We start from the raw sequence: 23,385 nt of genomic DNA, 5'->3' as shown, positions 1-23,385 counted from the left end.
TTCTGCTTAGGAGAAAACACACACATTCAGAAGAGAAGCAGCAGCATTTCTATGCTGTCCTAGAATAGACAAAGACAAGAAATCTTTTCTTTGATGACAGAAATTAACGTGGTAAAGCATTAGAGTTGCAACCATACATTACTGATCTTTTACATTTGCACCACGGGGTGCCTAGCCAGGAGTCATCCGCTCCACCTAGTGAGTTACCCTCTTCCATTACTTTTTTTTGCTAATTCTCAGAAATTCCACATCAACACACAGCTCCACTATTCAGTCAGTATGAAAAGTGCCAGGATGGTGGATCGGTTAAGAGCGGCAGATTCTAATCTGGAGAACCGGGTTTGATTCCCCATTCTTCCACATGAGCGGCGGACTCTAATCTGGAGTAAACCAGACTAGATTCTCCACTCCTCCATAAGAGTGGTGGACTCTAATCCATTGAACTGGGTTGGTTTCCCCACTCCTCCACATACAGCCAACTGGATGAGCTTGGGCCAGTCACAGTTCTGTCAAAATTCTCTCAGCCTCACCTGCCTCATAGGGCGATTCTGCACACGAGTAAAATAGGTTCGACCCAGTTCCCTGAGAAGGGTACTAACCTAGGTCAAAGCCATTGTTGTTCCCCACTGCAACCAGCTTGATCCCAGCTTGGAGGGCGGAATCAGGCTGTGCCTCTTCGCTGCTCCGTTCCGATTGGCTACTGTTCTACGGACATGTTCTGTCTATCCCCACACACGTTATAAAAAAAAACTGCCACAGGAATGGAGGGATGAAGGTGGCGGTTTTTGATTGGCATACCCGAAACACTCAGCTGTGATTGGATGAATGGGGGACTCCTGGCACCAGAGATTCCGCACTTTACTGGAATTGAGCTGAGTTCGAGCGTGGTTCCCTGAAAAAGTAGTAGTTCCCAACTGGAGTCAGAAATTTGACCTTTACACGGGGGCGAAGCTGGTACAAAACCATGTCGATCCCAGTGGTTGTGCGGCGCACTTAGGTCGAACTTAGGTCGATAACCCAAGTGCGAAATCGACCATAAGGTGCCTGTTGTGGGGTGGGAGGTGGAGAAAGGAAAGTGATAGGAAGCTACCTTGAGATTCTTTTTGGTACAGAAAAGCAGAATATATAAAACCCTATTCTTCTTCTCCCTACTAGTGGATGCCTCTAGAATCATGGCACCCATCTGCTTTTCTCTTCCAGAAAATCAGCCCCATTTCCTCCTACTCCCTTTGGAACTGAGATGTGCCACAATATCTCCTTCATTTCAACTCTCTGGTTGGATCCATAGTAGTCATTTCCATGGGTGCAAGGACATCAGCCCATCTTCTCCCCTCCCCCACTGCAGCTTGAGATGTGCCCCCCTCCTCCAGTCCTGTTCTGGAGGGGATAGAGGACCACCTAGAAACAGGATTTCAGAAGATATTTCAGGCTACTGGGGGATGGGGAAGGCAGGAAAATCATGCTGTGTTTGGCAGAAATCCTTGTAGCCATGTTACTCTAGATCCATTCCACCACTGTGTAGTTGTTAAGAGCAGGTGGATTCTAATCTGGAGAACTGGGTTTGATTCCTCACTCCTTCACTTGAGTGGCAGGGGCTTATCTGGTGAACCAGATGTGTTTCTGCACTCCTACATTCCTCCTGGGTGACCTTGGGCTAGTCCAGAGGCAGAGCAAGGGGGAACTGCATCTGGGGTGCACGCACACCCTGTGCCCCGCCGCAGCGCTGTCCACCCCACCATGCCTCCGCCATGGCACAGCCACGCCCCTCCGCTGCTCCTCCCAGGACGTCACACCCTACACGGCCCCATTGGCGCTATGCCACTGGGCTAGTCACAGTTCTTTGGAACTCTCTCAGCTTCACCTACTTCACAAGGTGTCTGTTGTGGGAAGAGGAAGGGAAAGGAGTTTGTAAGCTACCTTGAGTCTCCTTACAGGAGAGAAAAGTGGATTACAAAATCCAAACTGTTCCCTTTTTTTTCTTGCATTTGCCCAAATTTGTCCCTCCCCCAGTACTGGCAGAAGAATACTTTAGGCTTCTGTTCTCAGCCAGCCCTTCTCCTCTTAATTCACTTAACATTGCTTCTTTTGGCTGGACTCCCTCAGCGTTCTGTTCCTGGTCCCTCGCTATTCATACTTTCTCCTCGGGTGACCTCATTATATTCCATTCTCACTCTAGCCCACAGTTACAGAACTACCAATATATGGAGGACAGCAAAGATGGGTCTCTCTGACTTTACCTTCTCCCTCTCCATTTAAGTCCTGCATCTCTGCTGATCTGTCCAATATATCCTCTTAGATGATTCATCCCCATTTCAAACCCGACATGTCCTAAACTGAACTACTTATCTTTCTTCTAAGCCTTCCTTCCTTTCCTAATCACTTCCTATATCTATTGGCAGTACCACTATTCACCCTATTGACCAGATGTGCTACCTCAGCTTTATCTTTGATTACTCTCTTTCTCCCTTGGTCCCACATTCAGCCAGTTACTGAGTCATGCTACTTCTCCAGAACTTTGCAAAAACACAGACAAAAAACCCCAAAACTTTTCCCTGTTCTCTCGGCTAAAACTATGACCCATCTTCCCAGTTTAACCACAACTTTTTTTCTTCTTATTTGTATCCAAAACTTCAAATTATTTACTCTTTCCGTTGTCCATGTCACACCCTTTTGGCTTCCTAGTTCTTTCGGCATATGGGACAAGTTCCTTGTCCTTCGGATATTTCCATTGGTACCAAATTTTTATGCATGGGCCCCTTCCGCACACACAAAATAATGCGTTTTCAAACCACTTTCACAACTGTTTGCAAGTGGATTTTGCTATTTTGCACAGCTCCAAAGAGCACTGAAAGCAGTTTGAAAGTGCATTATTCTGCATGTGCGGAATGAGCCTATGGGCCTTTCCCCACTTACCTTCTGCTGCACGCTATTCGGGCCAAGTAGCGCGGGGTCTCGTGGCACTCCCCACTACATGCCGCTCCCCACTACTGCCGCTCTCACGGTGCCTTTTCTCACAGCAAGGGGAAGCTCGGGCATACACCAGAAATGACGCGCGCAGTGAGTAGCGCGCAGCGAAGGAAAAGTGGGGAAACAGCCTATGTCTGAGCAGCCTGAACAGGGCAGAATAACCTGAGCTTGTCAGAGCATGGAAGTTAAGTAGAACTGGCCATTGGAGATCAAGGGAAACCAAGGTTGCTAGGCAGAGAAGACAATGGCAATCCACTCAACAACAACAACAACAAGCCTTTATTGACATACAAAACAGGACAAAATTTCAAAGTAAAACAAGATTTAAAAACACTGTTAAAATTACTAATTTCCAGTCTAAAATTTGCAACGGTCTCACAAAAGAGCACACCAGAGCTGTTCAGGAGGTTGGATATCTTGTAACACTCTTGCCACTGAGAACACTGCAAGAAAATGGAATTCATGCATTTCACGCGTATCTTATCATATTTAGGGCATACAAACAGAGAATGGTCAAGTGTTTCAACCCACTCCTGCTCATCTCTTGCCTTGAAAACTCCATGAAGGTTCGCCATGAGTTGGCTGCAACTGTACTTTGTTAATGGTATTTTCTGCACAGCCAGAGGACGTCATAAACAAACCCATCTCCCCATTTTGTTATTTGCACAGCACGTTTGAGGAGACAGCCCCCCCCCCCCCCATGCATGTTATTTTTCCCAACCTGACCGAAACCTTTTTACTTTAATTTCCCCTCACTGGCGATTTGCCACTTGCCAGCTCCGCTGCGCTTGCCTTTTTACTGATTAAAGTACACGATTGAACTCAGCTGTTCTTGCCGATTTCGTCAATATATATATTTTGCCATTTTTTTATTTATTTTAGAGGACAATAATTTTTTTTAAATGGCAAAACTATATATTGCCAAAATCGGCAAGAAGACCTGAGTTCAATCATGTACTTTAATCAGTAAAAAGGCAGGTGACCCCGATGCCTGCAGAGCGAATGTCTGAGGAGATCTTCACAAAATGGCGGACGCAGCGGAGCAGGCAAGCAGCAAATCAGCGGCAGAAGAAAATGAAAGCAAAAAGATTTTAAGTTGGGTTGGAAAAATAAACTGGGCTGTTCGCACAGAATTGGAGAAAGTGTCTTCAACCCATCCTGCGGGGAAAAAAATAGTTTAGTAATTTCATGTAGATGAAAAACCTCTTCAATGTTTGATTCTTTTTTAGTTCTTCAGAGCCAGCATGGTTTAGTGGTTCAGAGCGGTGGACTATTATCTAGAGAACCAGGTTTGATTCCCCACTCTTCCATATGAGCAGCAGATTCCTGTCTGCTGAACTCAACTTGTTTCTCTACTCCTACAGGGTTGGTCGAAGTTCTCTCTGAACTCTCTTGGCCCCACCTACCTCACAAAGTGTCTGTTGAGGGAAGGGGAAGGAATTTGTAAGTCGCCTTGAGTCTCCTGATGGTTCAGAAAAGTGGGGCATAAATCCAAACTCTTCTACTAGTCTTCTTTTTAATATTTATGTTCCCATTCCAACATCTTCACGCTTCTATATTTTCCTGATGCAGATTATTTCAGATATATATTTATTGTTTTAAGAAGAAGAACAGTTGGATTTATATCCCCCCTTTCTCTGCTATAGGAGACTCAAAGGGGCTTACAAACTCCTTTCCCTTCCCCCCTCACAACAAACACTCTGTGAGGTAGGTGGGGCTGAGAGAGCTCAGAAGAACTGTGACTAGCCCAAGGTCACCCAAATGGCATGTGTTGGAATGTACAGGCTAATCTGAATTCCCCAGATAAGCCTCCACAGCTCAGGCAGCATAGGGGATAATCAAACCCGGTTCCTCCAGATTAGAGTGCATCTTAATCTGAATCTTAACCACTACACCACTGCTGCTTTTAATATATGTTATGATTGTTAACAGTTGTAGCTTATCCACCTTGTGCTAGTCCAGGACCATAATATAGACTTGGTTGGGCACTTGGGAAATGCATTCCCAACAGCATGACATTATGGTTGTTTGTCTGAAAGTCAGTTTAGGAAATTCAGCTCCAATCCACAAAAAAAATAATCTTGTTTAATCTGGCCCTTTGCTGCGAAGGAGGAGGAGGAGGAGGAGGAGGAGGAGGAGGAGGAGGAGATTGAATTTATACCCCTCCTTTCTCTCCTGTAAGGAGACTCAAGGCAGCTTACAAACTTCTTTCCCTTCCACTCCCCACAACAGAAACCTCGTGGGGTAGGTGAGGCTGAGAGAGTTCTGAAGAACTGTGACTAGCACAAGGTCACCCAGCAGACTTCATGTGTAGGAGTGGGGAAACCAATCCAGTTCACCAGATAAGAGTCTGCTGCTCAAGTGGAGGAGAGGGGAATCCTCCACCTGCTCTTAACCACTACACCACACTGGCTCTCTTGAGATATACTACAACAACTAACCATCCCAAGCTCCCACAACATTTGACAAAGGCCTTCTATTTTTACAGGAAGGTCTTAGGAAAGTGATGAAAATAAAAAAACTGTATGTTTTATTTTTAACAGTATACTGCAATAGTTTAAATCATTATTATTTATCAGGCTGGTTTTTTGATATATTTTTATTTTTGTGAGCTACCCCAAGGGCCCTGGTTACAATACAGATATAATAAAAGAAAAAAGTATAACTGTATTACAAGTTACTCCTGGGTGAAGCTGTATTTAAAACCCTGGAATAAATAAATACTAAAGTAGCTTCGATAATGACATTTTTTTGTTGAACGAAATGCTTATAAATCACACACAGTAGATGGCCATATATGCAAATTAATTGGACCGTAAGAACATATTGCCTTCCAGAAACAATACACCACTGACTGGCATATGTTCATATTTCATATAACAAATGGGTATGCTGTGTACACAACACTTGGCAGAGACGAATGAAACATTTTCCGAGCAGAGAGTCCGATTTGGAAACACCTTCACCACGTTCAAACCAAACATCTCTCTCCTTTGTGAAGAGGCTGATTCATACAGTTTGTAGCAGAGAAACCAACTGGACAATGGCTAGTTGATGCCACCATTTCTCCCACCCTCCATCCATGCAGCAGTTTTGCACTTAAAGTTTTTTTTAATAAAAGTAAGGCAATCAATGAACAGGTAGATAATTGAATATGCAGAACTTCAAAGAACTGTCCCCCCACACACACCAGGAGGCAGCCCATTTGAAGTACGGAAGGCAGGGGAAAGACCTATGGTAAGCTACATTTAAAGTTTCTCCCACACTAGTGTTTTAGTCCAGCTTGGGTATCAATTGAAAGTTGAGACCCCTGCCCCTCCCGCAATTTCCACACAGCATCATGGTACATTTGTGAACCTTTTAACTTTCCCCCAGGTTTGTTATAATCTTTTATAAGCCCGATTTATGATAATGTTTTTCCAAAAAATTACAGAAAGAATGGGATGAATACAATGTAGATGAAAAATGCAGACCATTCCAAGCTGCGTCCAGTTCTTTGTCATTTTCCCTACCCCATCACCTGCCACCATTTCCTCCGAGTCTGGGAACTGGCAATACTAATTGAGGGGGAAAGCACTGAAAAATTCCTTCAACGGAATGGGGGTGAGGTTGAAAGAATAGCAGCTGTGGGTATGGAGAGCAAGGAACATGCAGAGAAACCAGCCATGCAGAGGCTGCCGCAACAACACCTCTGCATTCCCAGCAGCAGTGAGAGTCCTGCTGCTTTGTGGAAGCTGTCCAAGTTGTTGTGCCAATGCTTACAAGTCAAGTTGCAAAGAGAGAAGGAAGCCAAAATCACACGACACTGTGAGCTCCCTGTTGCCCTCATTCCCTAATGATAACCCTTGAGGGCAAAAGTAACCAAACATAGACACATGCCACTTCCATGTAGAAAGTTTGATTGACATGATCAGTGGCATAGCGATAACGGGGCGGGGTGGGGCGCCCCACCTCGGGTGCATGCCATCGGAGTTATGTGGGGGGTGGGAATCGCCCACCACACCCCTTCCCCTTGCTCCGTCCCACCCCGGCAGCCAGAACAGACTGTCTTTTGAAATAAAGTAAGTGGGTGGGGGTAGGGCTCTGCGGGAGGGGGGGCTTTGAAGGGGGCAGGGCCCAGGCGCCATTTCCCCCCCTACGCCCCTGGACATGACCCTCATCTAGGGCTGCCACCAACAGTCCCTCTAAGGCACAGGTATCAAACTCACGGCCCTCCAGATGTTATGGACTACAGTTCCCATCATCCCCTGCCAGCATGATGGTTGCGGGGGATGATGGGAACTGTACTCCATAACATCTGGAGGGCCGCGAGTTTGACACCTATGCTCTAAGGCTTCGGTACCACAGTGCAGAACCTCGCTGTTGCTGGAACTGAGCCACCAGTGAGAGCTCCCCCTGCTGGGCAGTCAGCCAACCTGCGTGGTGTCAATATGGTTATGGTGCCTGCGCCGCGTGCAGGGAACATTGGGTTGCCACTCTCTAGAAAAAGCCTGGTGATACCAGAGAGCAGTTTTCCTCAAGCACATGGCTGCTTTGGAGGGCAGACACACTATTACATCCTGCTGAGGTACGTCGCCTCCCCAAGCTCCAACTTTCCCCAGGCTCCATCCTCAAATTTCCAGGAATTTCAAGAAACTGGAGTTAGCAATATTAATTTCATCTTCGTTAACCAGAGTGTTCACCATGGCAAACACCAACGCACATGCAGCAAGCATATCTACCGGCTAACAATACTGGCTCTTGCGTATAAGTAGGTGGTCCATACATTCCAAAGTATGTGGTACACTTCCTGAAATCAGTGTTTACATCATCACTATATTTCAGATAGGGAGTCTGCATAGTATAGTGGTTAAAAATGGTGGTCTCTGGAGGACCAGGTTCGAGCCCCATCCCCTCCATATGAAGCCTGCTGGGTGACCTTGGGCCAGTTACAGTTCTCTCAGAACTCTCTCAGGTGGTCCATACATTCCAAAGTATGTGGTACACTTCCTGAAATCAGTGTTTACATCATCACTATATTTCAGATAGGGAGTCTGCATAGTATAGTGGTTAAAAATGATGGTCTTTGGAGGACCAGGTTCGAGCCCCATCCCCTCCATATGAAGCCTGTTGGGTGACCTTGGGCCAGTTACAGTTCTCTCAGAACTCTCTCAGCCCATGAGGAAAGAGGCAGTGGCGATCTCTGAATGTCTCTTGCCTTGAAATCCCTGTGTGTCACTATGGGTCAGATGTGACTTGATAAGCACTTTCCACCACATACTTCAATCACTGTTATCTGACAATTAGTCATTTCTGTTGCAGTGTTTTTAAAGGAACATTTGCCAGCTGTTTAAAAAAAAGCAATTGCGATACACTAGAAAATCCTTGGGACTTATTGCTATCCACATCTGGAAATGGTAACAGACAAAATGTAATTGAGAAACCCAGTCTCTCTTGCTAGACACTTAACATGTAAAAATTATTCATAATGCCCTGCAAAAACAGATGTGCAATCCTGGTTTCAGTAATCAAGAGAGTTTATTTTATGAAGAAAAAAAAATGTACTTTAGCTTATCAGAGAAATGCATTTTTTAAAGGTTGCCAAATAATTTACATAGCTATGAGTTGTTTGGCAGTACAGATTTTTTTTTTTAAAAAAAATCAAACTCAAACTTTTTTAGTTCATTGCAAATGGAAATTATGTAAACTGAACAGTTTTAATCATCTAACATCACAAAAACAAATTTTGTAGGAAAGCACAACTATATTAGCAACAGGGCAATTATTGGTGGTTCTGATAAATAAAACATGAAATAAGAGTTTTAGCACTTGCTTCTAAATTGCTGGAGAATGTTGATTATGAGGTAGGTAACAGTTCACATTTCTTAAAGGGTCGAGGACTGGTAAGGTGATATTTAAAAACATTGCAGGAGGAGGAGGGAATTGGTTCATTAGTAATAAAAAGAAAGAAAACAAATCTCATTTTCAAGGCAATTATGCTTGAATTAGCAGTAAAGCCCATTGTATGAATAAATAAACGGGCTCTAGACAGCTGTTGGTGGGAATAGCACCCTCTGAGGGGGCAACTCCTTCTGCCTTTCCTCTCCCTTTAGCCCTGTGTCACCAGCTCCCTTCTTCTCTTCCTCCTATTCCCGGAGGATTAGCCTGGCTTCCCATTCTCCCCATCTTCAAAGGCAAACTGCTGGTTTGCTCCCTTTGAAAAGCTGGATCCCAGTTTTGCAATGGGGGCGGGGAGCCAGCAGGGTGCCTGTGGATATGGGAAGTGTTCTCCTCAAATCCGTAAGCACTCCTCATTTGCAAAGTTGGATTCAGGCTGTCCAAAGTGGGGGGCGCTACCAGGGTGCCTGTGAAGATGGGGAGATGGATAGACCTGTCCTATCTATCCATTACTTTCAACTGTGGGTAGACCAGCCCTCCAGAGCCCTCTATTAAGAACCAATGGGAAGACCCAGCCTCTGCATTCACTAAGTCTACCCATTACTTTCAATCTCGCCAGGCCCTGATCCTTCTTTCGGGGGGGAGGGGGGGAGGGGGACATGGTGGGCTCCATCCTCTACCTGTTCTACCCCAGCCTCGCTGCCCTCTGTAACATCTCCCGGCCCCTTCCTCCATCACCCAAATGCTGAGGTCTGGCTGGGCCTGGTGGGCTCCGGTGCCTCACCCTCGCTTGCCTGGATCACTGGGCTTGGATGATCTCTCTCCACAGGGCAGCTTCCCAGCCCAGAATGGCCTGGTTCTGGGGCTCCTTGCTGCCATGCCTGAACTCTCCACAGCTGCTTCCTTTTTTCCTCTGCCACCGGGCTCTCCACCCCCCCAGGTGAGCACGTCTCGGCGACTCCAGTCCTGGTGGTGGGGGGGAGGAGCCCCGCTGCTGCGAGCCCAGCTTGGGGCTGCTACAGAGCCAGCAGGCTGGCAAATCTGGCATCACCGCCATCTTCGGAGGGGACAGAAGGCTTGTGTGCAAGTCCCAGACAGCAGAGTTGGTTTTTTGGGTGGGGAGGGTTGGCAAGGGACAGGAAGAGATAGTGATGGGCCAGATGAGAGGGGGAGCTTGCTGCCACTGTCCCGCTGGGCCTAGCTTGAGGTTTTTTTGGGGGGGGAGGGTGAGAGACTGGGAGGGATGGCGCTGAGCCAGGCAGTGCAGCAGTTTGGCACCACTGCCTCACTGGGCTCTGATTGCTCTTTGGTGGGGATTGTGGGAGGGGAAATGGAATGCTGTGATGGAACATGCGGTGATTGGTGGGAAGTGAGTCGTCACTACTTGTTTCACCCTTAGCAAATTAGGTACAAGAATACATACAGAAGGGAGAAACAGGTTGGAAAAGCAGCACACAATTACCTTGATAATGGCTTTGTCCAGGTTATTGTCAGGTGATCTACCTTCCAGCTGCAGTTTTACTAATAAGTAACCCTGAATCATCTATCCACATCTGGAAATCACAAGTTTTTTTAAAAAGCCTTGCACAACAAAAGAGAATCCCAACGACTACATAGAGACACATTCATTTCCACAATTCTGTACGACAGAACACCCTGCAGAATAAATCAGATGGCTCTACTTAGACAGGTTCCAGAATCTTTAAAAATCCTCATTTGTCATCATTTTGTCCGTGCCCCACACTAGTATCACTTTATGGTGAAATAATGCTGCGGCCTCCGATGCTGGGTAGATTTTCCCAAATTGCCTGCAGAAAACTCTCTCATTCTCTCTTCCTGTTCAATAATTCAATTGCAGAAGGGCAGATATCACAGCATGGCCCATATTTTATACTGAATTATACTAGTTCTCAAAAATAAAGTTATGTATCATTGGGTAACAATAACATCCATCCCTCCTTCTGGGGTTCTGTTATGTACAGAAGTCACATGCTAGCATTCAACTCTGTACCTCTCAAGCAGGCCTTTCAAATAACATTTACCTGCACTATTGAAAAAGATATCTTAGTTCCCCTTGCCAGCACTGCAGTATCTTGGCCTACTTTATATTCCCTGTATTTTGCTCCATGCGCTTACAAAACATATCAGAGTTTGGCTCTCTGTAGTAGATAGCTTTGTCTGTCTTATCTCATCATTCCAGCTTTGGGCTGTTGATTTTTTTTAACAAATGTGTAAACTCCCCTATATCTGAAAAGTTCTGGTGGTGCCAGTAACAGAAGGACGTAAAAGGGGGGAGGAGAGAAGAGACATTCAGCTCACAAAGTTGGCCAGATGAGGAATGATTACCTCTGTCTTGTCCAAATAATTATTAAGGGAGAAGAGGAACAGAGACCTATTTCCTAGATGAGATAAGTAATGCTATGAAGAGTTGATAATACAGCCTGACCTCCTCTGAATGCTTACAGCACCATCTTGTGGTGGTTGGCTTACACACAAATATAAAAGTGAAAGTTACAGATAAAAAAGTATTCTCTATTAAAAAATTAACAGAGGTCCACAGCCAACAAAATCTATTCCAGCATAAGATGCTGAGAACCAGGGCTCACTTCACTGGGTGTATCTGCTGCACCTGATGATGTGAACTCTGACCCACAAAGGTTTATTTCGGGAAAAATTGTGTTAATTTTTTGAATGTGTCACTGAACTTCGATTTAAGTTCCTTGCAACACACAAAAACAGCTACTGCTCTGGATCTTTGACATGCTGACCCTTACTACAACTATAACCATTTATTTATGGCCTTAGACTAGCGTTTTAAAAATGTAACATTACTTCAGCAATAAAATTCCTGCATACAATTCTGATATGCACTACGCTAAAAAATACAATTCAGTAAAATATACCAGTACATAAAATATAGCCTCAGATGTTACTCAGTTCTCTAGGGGGACTCAGTTCTCGGGGGGGGGTGGGGGTGTGTGATCCTTATTACAAATGGGACATTTTACACTAATGCAGTGAGAGGAGATCAACTAATTTTTCTCCTCATACTTTCCCCTCCCTATTCTATTTCCTCTTCTATTGGCATTTTATGTACCACTGTAATGTCTCACCAGCTCTTTTTAGTATATTTTTCTATGTTTATCCTCCCTCAACATTTGTGCATTACTCGCTCTACACTTGCATATATTTATCCACAGAACACTAAACAGCTAAAACAATAGGCACCAAAAGTATGCTAGTTGAGGGTACAGGGAATGGTGGTCTTAAGGTCTGGACAAGGCAAGACACTTCAGCCAGTAAATGAATGCTCAATATCTTTTATAGTTCCTATATCTGGAAAGTAGTTGTAATTTATGTTGCTATTTCCCTAAAGACCCTCCTCCAACTCCAAAACTCTCTAAAAATCTGTGATCCGAATCTCCATTTGCACAAAGGCCAAGCTTTAACAGTGTTACACAAGTGGGGACACCACAAAATATTGTGTATTATAGATATGGAGGCATGGAGAGTGGGGGGGGGGGGCAGTTTCCTTCTTATACCTGCCTCATAGCTGCCGCCTCAGGTGCCTTCTGTCAACTTTCCTGCCAGCTTCTAACCAAGGGTAAGAAAATGGCAGGAAAGTTTTAAAAGGACAGGAAAGTTTTAAAATGGCAGGAAAGTTTTAAAAGGACAGAGGCACGATTGAAGTCTATAAAATTATACACGGGGTAGAAAATGTTGACAGAGAGAATTTTTTCTCTCTTTCTCACAATACTAGAACCAGGGGACATTCGTTGAAAATGCTGGGGAGAAGAATTAGGACTAATAAAAGGAAACACACTTGTGATTGGTGTTTGGAATATGCTGCCACAGGAGGTGGTGATGGCCACTAACCTGGATAGCTTTAAAAAGGGCTTCGACAAATTTATGAAGGAGAAGTCAATCTATGGCTACCAATCTTGATCCTCCTTGATCTGAGATTGCAAATGCCTTAGCAGACCAGGTGCTCAGGAGCAGCAGCAGCAGCAGCAGCAGCAGGCCATTGCTTTCACCTCCTGCATGTGAGCTCCCAAAGGCACCTGGTGGGCCACTGTGAGTAGCAGAGTGCTGGATTAGATGGACTCTGGTCTGATCCAGCAGGCTAGTTCTTATGTTCTTATGTTCATGGGTTAGAAGGAGACTCTTTACCCACCTCTGTAGTTGCCAGTTCAGCTGCCCTTTCCAGTTGGCTTATTTTCCTGAATATTATGTCTTATAACCATATTCTGTGTCAATCTACACTATTTTCATAACTGTTCTTTTATTTCATCTGCTGCTACAGATGGAGACCCAGAATGGTGTAGTGATTAAAAGTGGTGGACTCTAATCTGGCAAACCAGGTTTGTTTCCCTGTTTCTCCACATGAAGACTGCTGGGGGGCCCTTAGGCTAGTCATAGTTCTCTCATAACTCTCTCAGCCCCACCGACTTCACAAGGTGTCTGTTGTAGGGTGGGGAAAGAAAGGTGACTGTAAGTCGCTTTGAGACTCCTTAGGAGAGAGAGAGCTGAGGTATAAAACCAGTGGTGGGATCCAAAATTTTTAGTAACAGGTTCCCATGGTGGTGGGATTCAAACAGTGGCATAGCACCAATGGGGCTGGGCATTCTGGGGGCGGGGCATTGCTGGGCGGGGCTGTGGCAAGGAAACGAATGCATGCAGGCGCAGGCTGCCACGCACACCGGTGCACCTCCTGCTAGACTGCTTCAAGTTCTGCGCGCTACTGCTGAGAGGAGGGGCGTAACAAAGGCAAAAATCACGTGGCAAAATCACCAATTAGTAACCCCCTCTCGGCACACACAAATAATTAGTAACCTACTTTCGGGAACCTGTGAGAACCTGCTAGATCCCACCTCTGTATAAAACCCAAGTTTTCTTCTAACAAATTAGGAGGTTTTTGTTCGTTCTGCCTGGGTCCTTCAAGCATCATACTCAGTCACACAGAAGGGCCCATCTCAACTGAAAAGAGTTGTCTAGGGGGCAGGGAGGGTGCTCGCCCACCCCCACCCCCGGCCAAGCCCTAAAACCAGAGAGTGATGGCAGCCAGTCAAACCCTTTCCCTGTCCCCAGGCTGACAGGGGCAGAAGGGAAGGAAACAGCTGTCCCTATCCCTTCCCTAGACACCAAGGCCCTTTCCGCACAGGCCTCTGGGCACCCTCACGCCGGCAAGAATTCTGCCGGCGTGGGGGTGGAGGCCGTTCGCACGCAAGCGTGCGAGCGGCCCCAGCAGAGGCCGGCACAGGAGAGGCGGCTCCGCATGGAGCCGCCTCTTCCCTGTCCCTCTCTTACTTGCCTTGTCGCCGTCGTCGCCCTGCTGTCTTCCTAAGCCCCACCCACGCTGCTCTCTGACCTCCAGGTTTTGGAGTTGGAGGCAGGGCGACGACGGCGACAAGGCAAGTAAGAGAGGGAAGGGGGAAACAGCGTGTTCCCGGCGGTGCCGTTCGCACCGCGCCGCAGGGAACACGCTGTTTTCTCAAAAACACCCCTTTAAAGGGGTGTTTTTGAGGACGGCCTGACGCCGCCCTGAGGGAGGGGAAGGGGAGCCAGGTCGGCGCTGCTGCGTTTCAGCAGCGCCGCCTGTGCGAACGGCGGCTTGGGGGCGGCGTTTTTACCGTCCCCAGGCCGCCGTTTTTGGCCCGTGCGGAAACGGCTTAAGAGATTATTCTACTGGTATGCAGGTCCCCGATTACAAAGGGGTCATCCACATGGATACCTCTATTTCAGTTTAATTATTTGCATGAACAGCTTAGCTTCCCATAGACATGATCTTCAAGGGACAAAAATGGGCTCAATTCAACAAAGGCAAGGCATGGGGGGAGGGGGACAGACAGAATTTAAGGGTCTTTTTAAAAAAAAATTGCCAAGAGGAAAGAAGTTTGCAAGGTGTAGAAAAGGTTGAAAGTGTCATACCTGAGAAAACAAATAAGCTCCCCGCTTTTCAGATTTTAAACCTGTCACTTCATTAATACTGTTGGCTTTACCAGCAGAAGCCCTTTAAAAAAGCAGCTACGTCTGTCTCCTCTAGATAGCATTCCTTAAGCGTAGCCACGCTTTTCCATCTGTCTTAGTATAAGAAAGGATGATGGATATTACTTTTATACGAGGTGACCTCCAAAGGATTATACTTTTACAAGAAAAATAGGATCCAAGCGTATTTTGCATCTTCGTGGGGGAAAAAAGACACTTTGTTCTTACTTTATAACAAAGACAAAAGGAGACGAGAATGATTTGAGTAATATTAGACTTGTAATATTTCTATGCTCTCGAAAGGCACTGAAAATCTTCAGATTCCTTGTTAATTTAACTCTTTAATGCTAGTTTCCAAAGTTGGAAGGGGGCCTCCTCAAAATATGGAATGGCAGGTACAGCAAAGTATCAATTTCTGATTGAGTCCTTTTGAAATTAAACATGTACTCCTTAATTGAAAAAAAAAAATCTTGCAGGTTCTGTCCCTCTTGCAATAAAACTGCACAGAAGGCAAGATGGCTGACTGCCGTAGGAGTTAGGGCTATCTTGCAGTGGTCTCAAGTTTTGGGTGCTGGAACTTCCTGTCTGGGGCAGCAGCAGCCCGGCTCTGTGTCTGCATGATTCCTGCCTTGCAGTAACTCCTCCCTCACTCCTGGGGGCACCATAAGTCAAACCCTAGGTGCTTAGCAAGCAAAGTTGAGACTCTGAACAGCTGCAGCTGTGCCTGGTAGATTGATTCTTGGTAACTCAGGCCAGTCTATTGCCAAGACTTTATCTTCAGGCTACAAAGGTGAAGTTCATTGTTCTGTTTTGAGGGTGCCATTTACTGAAACTGGGGAGGGAAGGAAGAGAAGACTGGTATGTAGTTAAACATGAACACCATTTTGAAATAGCATGCTTTGTCACAGGGCCCAAAAATTATGTTTCTACCACTGCTGTGATACCCACAAACTGAATTCACAAGATAAAACAACTCTCCTACCTTCAAGCTCACAAACCTAAATGAAAACCTGAAACATCCTTAGTGTCCGAACTGCAGTCTCAATAGAGTGGTATTACTGGAGTAAAAAGGATCCCGGACAAACGACTGACAGAATAATTCCATATATTAATCACAGGAGTAGTTCTGAAACCAAGCCCAAAGTAAAAATATACAATTTCCTCAGTCTTGAACCTATTTCTCACTATCTGCTTAAAGACTCCTCATTTTATATTATGTTGCTCTTCATTCAAAGTTTGTGGAAAACTAATTCATGGAAATTTGTAAAGGCATGAGGAAGCAGTGGGGGGGGAGTTGATGTTAACTTTGCTTATAAGGAATTCAGCTTTACAGTTCAACAAAATAAACTTCTCAACTTGTTCTAATGTTGAATGAAAATTAATCCACTCTATTTTTGCAAAAGCATGTTGAAACAATAGGCGGGCGACATTAACTTTTCTTATAAGGAGTTCAACTTTACAGTTCGACAAAATAAATAAACTTCTCAACCTGTTCTAATGTGTATCCTGAAACGTTAGTGCTGCTAGTTGTAAATTAATCCATTCGCAGAAGATTCTTCAATTGTTCCACCAGCTGCATTCACAACTGAAATGCCAGATGCCCAGACTAGGAAACTGAATGCTAGTTCAAGTTATTTGTCTTGTTCAGCTCTGTCCTTCACTATAAATTCCATTTCCCTTTGTGGGTGAACTAAGCGTTAGGAAGAGGCCTGAAACAGAAGTCACTCAGCTCCCACCCACAACAGGCATCAGCTGAAGGATGTTTTGTTAACCTTCTTGAGACACAGGACAGGCAGCATCCTTGTAAACTTCCTTCATAAATAACTGCACAGATTCAGGACAAAATAGTATTTAAAATACATTAATGCACTGAAAGCTGTACATTTAATGAGAAATCAGGGGATCCCTCCCCACAGACCTCTGGGAGCCCTTTCCCCATAATTCTGGGCTCTCGAGCAACAGAGCCACCAAAAAGACAAGAAATACCGTATATACTCACATATAAGTTGGATTCTTCAGCAAATTTTTTGTGCTGAAAAAAATCCCCCCTCGACTTATACGCGAGTGAGGTGTATTTAAAAAAATATTTTAGGGTTTTTATTTTGTCGGCCGCCAGGGGGCACAGTTTTTAGGCTAGTGGCATCAAAAATTCAGGGATTTTTCAAGAGACTCTCTTAATTATACCACCCAAATTTGGTAAAGTCTGGTTCAGGGGGTCCAAAGTTATGAACCCCCAAAGGGGGTGCCCCATCCCCCATTGTTTCCAATTGGAGCTAATAGTAGATGGGGTTACATTTTGAGGGTCCATAACTTTGGATCCCTTGAACCAAACTTCACCAAACTTGGGTAGTATCATCAGGATAATCTCTTGCTGATACCAGCCAGGTTTGGTGATATTTGGTTTAGGGGGTCCAAAGTTATGGACCCCCCAAAGTGGGTGCTCCCATCCCCCATTGTTTCCAATGGAAGCTAATGGTAGATGGAGCTACCCTTTTGAGGGTCCATAACTTTGGACCCCCTGAACCAAACTTCACCAAACCTGGGTGGTATCATCAGGAGGGTCTCCTAAAGATACTATGAAATGTTGATACTGCTAACATAAACATTCCTCCCCTGACCAAAAATCCAGTTTTGAAGGATTTTAACTCTTGTGTTTTAGATTGGTTGCTGGTTGAGCTAAGGTTTTGTACTTTTAAAGTTATTGCTGAGACCATATTGTTTTTGTTGAACCTCTTTTCCACTTACAGAGCTAGTTTACTGTTTTTCTTTGAAATAAATATTCAAAAACATTTAACCTACTGATGCCTCAATTAATGTAATTTTATTGGTATCTATTTTTATTTTTGAAATTTACCAGTTGCTGTTGCATTTCCTACCCTTGACTTATACGCGAGTCAATAGGTTTTCCCAGTTTTTTGTGGTAAAATTAGGTGCCTCGACTTATATGTGGGTCGACTTATACACGAGTATATACGGTAATCACTTTTCTCTAAGATGGAATCAAGAACTTTGTGTATGTTACATTTTTATGCTTCCTTTCTGCCCAAATAGGGTCCCCAAGGCAGAAAACCTAGAAACATTATAACATTTCAACATTAAAAAAGCATTTACAATAAAGTATGAATGAACGGTTCAATTAAAACATATCAACAGACAAGCAAACATAACAGCCCGATAAGAGACGAAGGCCGACAGCAATTACTACTATTCACCCACTAGAAGAAAACAATGATAGAGGAAGACAAGCACATCTTGTTGGGGGGGAGGAATCCAAAGCTATGGCAGTGCAATAGTGACTGGGGGGCACACGAAGTAGGGACTCTGAAAATGATGTGAGTGGACAGGTAATTGTTAGAACCTGTCAAAAAGACATGTGCAGATGAGCAAAATCTACATGACAGATGTGTCCACCCCTAGACAGGTGCTATGTGCATAATCGGTGTCGAGTGCAATAGTAACGTGTGTATAACTGATAAGACCTGTGCACCTGATTGGGACCTGTATTGTATATAGTTGGCACAGAGAACACAGAGGAGGGTGCCTGCAAACACCTGTTGACTGGCGAAGCACTTTGGTAGTCGTAGCAATAAACAGAACTTCTGCACCGTTGACTGTGTGTCTGTCAGTTGTTTCTGCATTGCATTCTACAAGGTGGTCTACTTCAAGTAACCACTGCTTCAACAGTAATTTCATATGGGAGCAAGTGGTCCTTCAAGTATGCTTTAAAAGTCAATACCAGAATCGTGAATTGGGCCCAGAGTAGGCACAACAAGTGAAATGGGGTAATATCTCTACAATTCGCCCCGCACTTTCTAACTGCAGCATCCTGTACTGACTGTAGCTTCTGGACAGTCTTCAAGGTCAAACCCACACAGAGTACATTCCAGTAATCTAACACAGATGTTACCAGTGGTGGGATCCAAAAATTTTAGTAACAGGTTCCCATGGTGGTGGGATTCAAACTGTGGCGTAGCGCCAATGGGGCTGGGCGGGGCACTATGGGGGCATGGCCGGGCATTTGGGTGGCGGGGCATTCCTGGGCGGGGCTGTGGCAAGGACACAGCCACTGCGCCGGTCCTTGGGCGGGAAATGAATGCACGCAGGCGCAGGCTGCCACGCACGCCGGTGCACCTCCTGCTAGACTGCTTCAAGTTCTGCGCGCTACTGCTGAGAGGAGGGGCGTAACTAAGGCAAAAATCACGTGGCAAAATCACCAATTAGTAACCCCCTCTCGGCACACACAAATAATTAGTAACCTACTCTCAGGAACCTGTGAGAACCTGCTGGATCCCACCTCTGCTACAGTGGCAAGATCTTTCCTGTACAGGAAGGGCCACACCTGACCCACGAGACAAAGCTGGTGAAAGGCACCCCGGCCACTGCTGCCACCTGTTTATCCAAGCAATCAACCTGCTTCTTTAAGGGGAGCACAACCACATTTGGAACAGGATACCTTAATTTCTGGATCAGGCTTTCCCTCTACCAGAAGCATCTCCATTTTAGGGAGATTAAGTTTCACTCTGTTAACCCTCGTCCATCTCAAAACCTCTTCCAGCCACCTGTTCTTAGTTTCCACAGCCTCTCCAAGCATGGCACAGAGCTGAGTGTCTCCAACATTTTGGTGGCAACTCAACTCAAATCTCCAGGTGACCTCTCCCAATCCCTTTAAACAGATATTGAAATTATATAGGAAAAAAGTAGAACCTTGGAGACCCCACCGGCCAGTGGCCAAGGGGCAGAACACCAATCCCCCAGCACACTCTTGAAATCTACATTCCAGGTATGACCAAAACCACCACAGAACAGTGCCTCTCAGTCATAATTTGAAAAGGCAGTCAAGAAGGATACCATGATTGAAGGTATCAAAAGCTGCCAATAGGCCCAGAAAAACAAGGTTGCACCCCCATCCCCGTCCATCTCCCAGTACAAAGCCACCAAGGCAACCAAGATTGTTTCAATTCCATAATCAGGTCTGAAACTAGACTAGAATAGATCTAAATAATCCATTTCGTTCTTGAGACAAAGGATGCTGGTCAAAGTATTTCAGACTGCAATTTTAAAAAAAGTAAGTACCTGTGCTGGTGCTTGCAAACGAACTGCCCGTGGTTGTGCTTGTAGGTGGCTTCCCATTATTCAGTTGCTTTACTCTTTTCAGATGAGATTTTCCACTGTAATGAACCTGAGCCTGTGCTGCTGAATTCAACTGAATATTGCATACTTCACAGAAGGAAAAGACCTTTTTTTTCTCTTTACTCAACTGACAGTCAGGCCTTTCACCTCTCAATCCTTTTTCTTCAAAGGTCCGCAGGAATGCCGCTGGATTCATAATTCCATCTTCAAAGATGTAGTCAAGGCTTACTGGGCGCTTCATCACTAGCAAAAAGAAAAGTAAATATAAAATTTAAATAATAAATTGGTAACATTTAACTCAGGTACAACCAGCTTCATTATTCTACCTGAATGGTCCCACTTCGTTTTTAAAGTAGTGTTATGTTTCTTGCTACACAAGTGTTAATGTGATTTTTGTGTTTTTCCAGTTTTCTGATTCCTTTTTTTTTTATGTTGGTATATTTGATTAGCATAAGTAGCAGTACATTAAAGGCAATCAATAAAATGTTTGTTTGCCCTCTTCAGTGCTTTTTCCATCTCTATATCCATTTCCCTTTACACAAATATAGATGCATCAACTAGTGCAGCAACTGATCAATACAATAATCAATCACAAACTGTAACTAAAAAAGCATCACTGCCGAAATTGCCCAGCAGATGTTTCCCTTCTAAAAACGTTCTATTAAAACATATGTAATAAAAGTATTTCAATGTATTGTCGAAGGCTTTCACGGCCGGAATCACTGGGGTGCTGTGTGGTTTCCGGGCTGTATGGCCGTGTTCTAGCAGCATTCTCTCCTGACGTTTCGCCTGCATCTGTGGCTGGCATCTTCAGAGGATCTGATAAGTATTTCATTTCATTTCACTTTATATTTATACCCCGCCCTATCCCCAAAGGGCTCAGGGCGGCTAACAACATAATAAACAGATACAGTATACCAATATAACAATGATAAATTACATAGAACTAAAATAGAGCCAGATTACCGACGGCGACTTAACATTTCGAACTAAACTATTTCGGAGAACAATAACAGCAGCATCTGCAGCACATTAATGTATACCACTAAATCCATAATATCCACGACATTAATCATAAGTCAATACATTAGCAATAATACATAACTACATAGCAATAATCAAAAACATCAGAATAATAATATATAACAATTAAATCAAAATATATTGATACATTTACAACCATATGTTTCCAATGCATCAATACATTAACTCCACAAACAAAACATAACAATCAACTAATGCAACAACAAGCAATACATTAAACAGTGCAATGAAATCATTAGCAATAACTGAGACATTTCCTGAATGGCGCAGGCTAGCATCATCCCGTTAGATCTCAGAAGCTAAGCAGGATCCACCTTGGTAGTACTTGGATGGGAGATCACCAAGGACTACCAGGGTTGCTTCACAGAGGCAGGGTATGGCAAACCGCCTCTGTTAGTCCCTTGCCTTGAAATATGGGACCACCATAAGTTGACTGTGACTTGATGCCACTTTCCACCACCACTCATTTATAAAAGCTGCAAAAGGCAAATGTCGAAGAATCGTTGATCCTTTTCTCACTCATCGGAGATAATGCCAGTTCAGTTCATCAGGTTGGGCAGATTCCGGACCTCTGGCTCATTATTTCAGTACAGGAAGCCCCCAAAACACAATGAACAGCCACATTTGAAGTATACATCATCATATGTGTGTGTGTGTGTGGGGGGGGGGGTTGCAACCTAAGTGACCTAAACTCAGAGTCTAAAATTACCTCATTGCATCACTGAGTTTCTCCTAAGATATTTGCTGTGACAAATACATGAACTCCAAAACTTTTCTTGCCCAATCTCACCAAATCCATCTACTTACTATAGCCGCAAGAACACAAGAGCATAACGGCAGCACAGTTTGATCAGATCGGTGATTCTTGCAGTCCAGCAACCAGTTCCACACAATGACCAACCAACTACCTTGGAGGGCCAAACAGGGCATAGAGGCCGAATCCTTCTATTGATGCTTCCCTCTAGCACCAATAATTCAAAGGTTTGGTACCTCTGAATAGAACTGTTCTCTTCAGTCACCATACTTAAAATGTACCTATCCTCCATGAGTCCATCAAACTCCCTTTTGAAGCCACCCATGCTCATACCTGCAGTGAATTCTGTAGTTTAAAGTTTTAAAGCTCTCAGCAAACCTCTCCTCAAGTTTTCTTTTTGATTATCTTGCTATTAACTTGCAGTTACTTTGTCGGAATCTGTGCTTCTTTCCTTTTACCTAATTCAGGAAAACCTTCTACTTTCTGAATGGACCCATTTGCCTTACTGGTCTTATGTCCCTTGTTCCAACCATGGATTTTGCCCATGTTGGCCCCTTAATTCCCAGCATGGCCTTTGGGAAAATCATAACAGGACTCTCTTCTTCAGTAGAAAAGCTTGCTGAATTCCACCCAGTTTAGATGCTAGGAGACACTGATCCCCCTTTTTTGGAGGTTGGGGTTCAGACCCACTTCTTCCAGTTTTGCCAAGTTATTTTGATTTTCTAACAGTGCCAATTTTTGTCAACCTTTTTTTTTCTTGGCTGGAGTAAATGCCTTTCCACTTGCAGAACTCCCAGAAATTTTTGCCATTATGGTAGAACTGTAATTGAAACTTTATCTAATTTCATATTTAGTTGCTATTTGTATTTGTCCATAAGAGCTAAACATCTATTGCCTTTTTTGAATGGGTTTCCTTGCTTTTGACATGACTTTCACCTATTAAATCTTTTTGCTGGTTACAACAGGTGCGTTACTATGGTCTACGTAAAAATTATATTTCGCGCCTTTAGAATTAGACAGGCACATGTTAAAAATATCCCTGGGGTTAAATATTAGCAGGGCAATTTTATCAGTTTCACCAAGGTGCTTCAGTCCATATAGGAATTCTGATTTTTTTAAAAGGGCAGGAAATCAACCAGTATACTTTCTGCTTCAAAGGTATTTTTTACTCAAGTAAAAATACATACGAAGAGGCATGTTTCATGGATGACTGATGATCAGGGTAAGTTCCCTAAAGAGTTATGAAAATTTGAACATCAGCATTTCTGTTCATTGAAAAACAGTGGAGTGAATTATTGGGGATACTCTTTCCTTGACGGACATTGAACAATTGTTTATAGAGGCTTAATTAACTAAAATTTACACGATTAATCAACGAAGATTCTCTAAATGGCAACAGCCCAATTCAGATTGAGCTTTATGATCAACTCTTACCTTTAAACACATGCAGCATTATGTGTGAGGTTTATCACCTACAGCATTTTCCTGCAAACATAAGTCACCGACAATCTGAGCAGCTCTTCTTTAAGACTTTTAGTACCCTTTTGAGGATAATTTGGTTGTTGCAATTTAGCATAAAGCATAGGTATAGATATGCAAGTTTATAAGCCAGGGGATAAGTGTACCTT

At 44.2% G+C, this 23,385-nt stretch overlaps 1 protein-coding gene across 1 annotated transcript in view; it reads right to left on the bottom strand.

Annotated features, from left to right (window-relative positions):
* Positions 1 to 23,385, bottom strand: part of ZNF385B (zinc finger protein 385B) — a 314,561-nt gene that overhangs the window by 248,068 nt on the left and 43,108 nt on the right. Inside the window, exon 2 of the mRNA XM_048485735.1 lies at positions 19,903 to 20,202. Within this exon, the coding sequence (XP_048341692.1) occupies positions 19,903 to 20,200 (298 nt within the window). The 5' untranslated portion in view covers positions 20,201 to 20,202. The remainder of the gene's footprint in view (positions 1 to 19,902; positions 20,203 to 23,385) is intronic.

Source organism: Sphaerodactylus townsendi, linkage group LG02, assembly GCF_021028975.2.
Source record: "Sphaerodactylus townsendi isolate TG3544 linkage group LG02, MPM_Stown_v2.3, whole genome shotgun sequence".
In the NCBI taxonomy this organism is placed as follows: domain Eukaryota; kingdom Metazoa; phylum Chordata; class Lepidosauria; order Squamata; family Sphaerodactylidae; genus Sphaerodactylus; species Sphaerodactylus townsendi.
The sequence above is the reverse complement of the archived record's forward strand: the minus strand, read 5'-3'. Positions and strand labels throughout refer to the sequence as shown.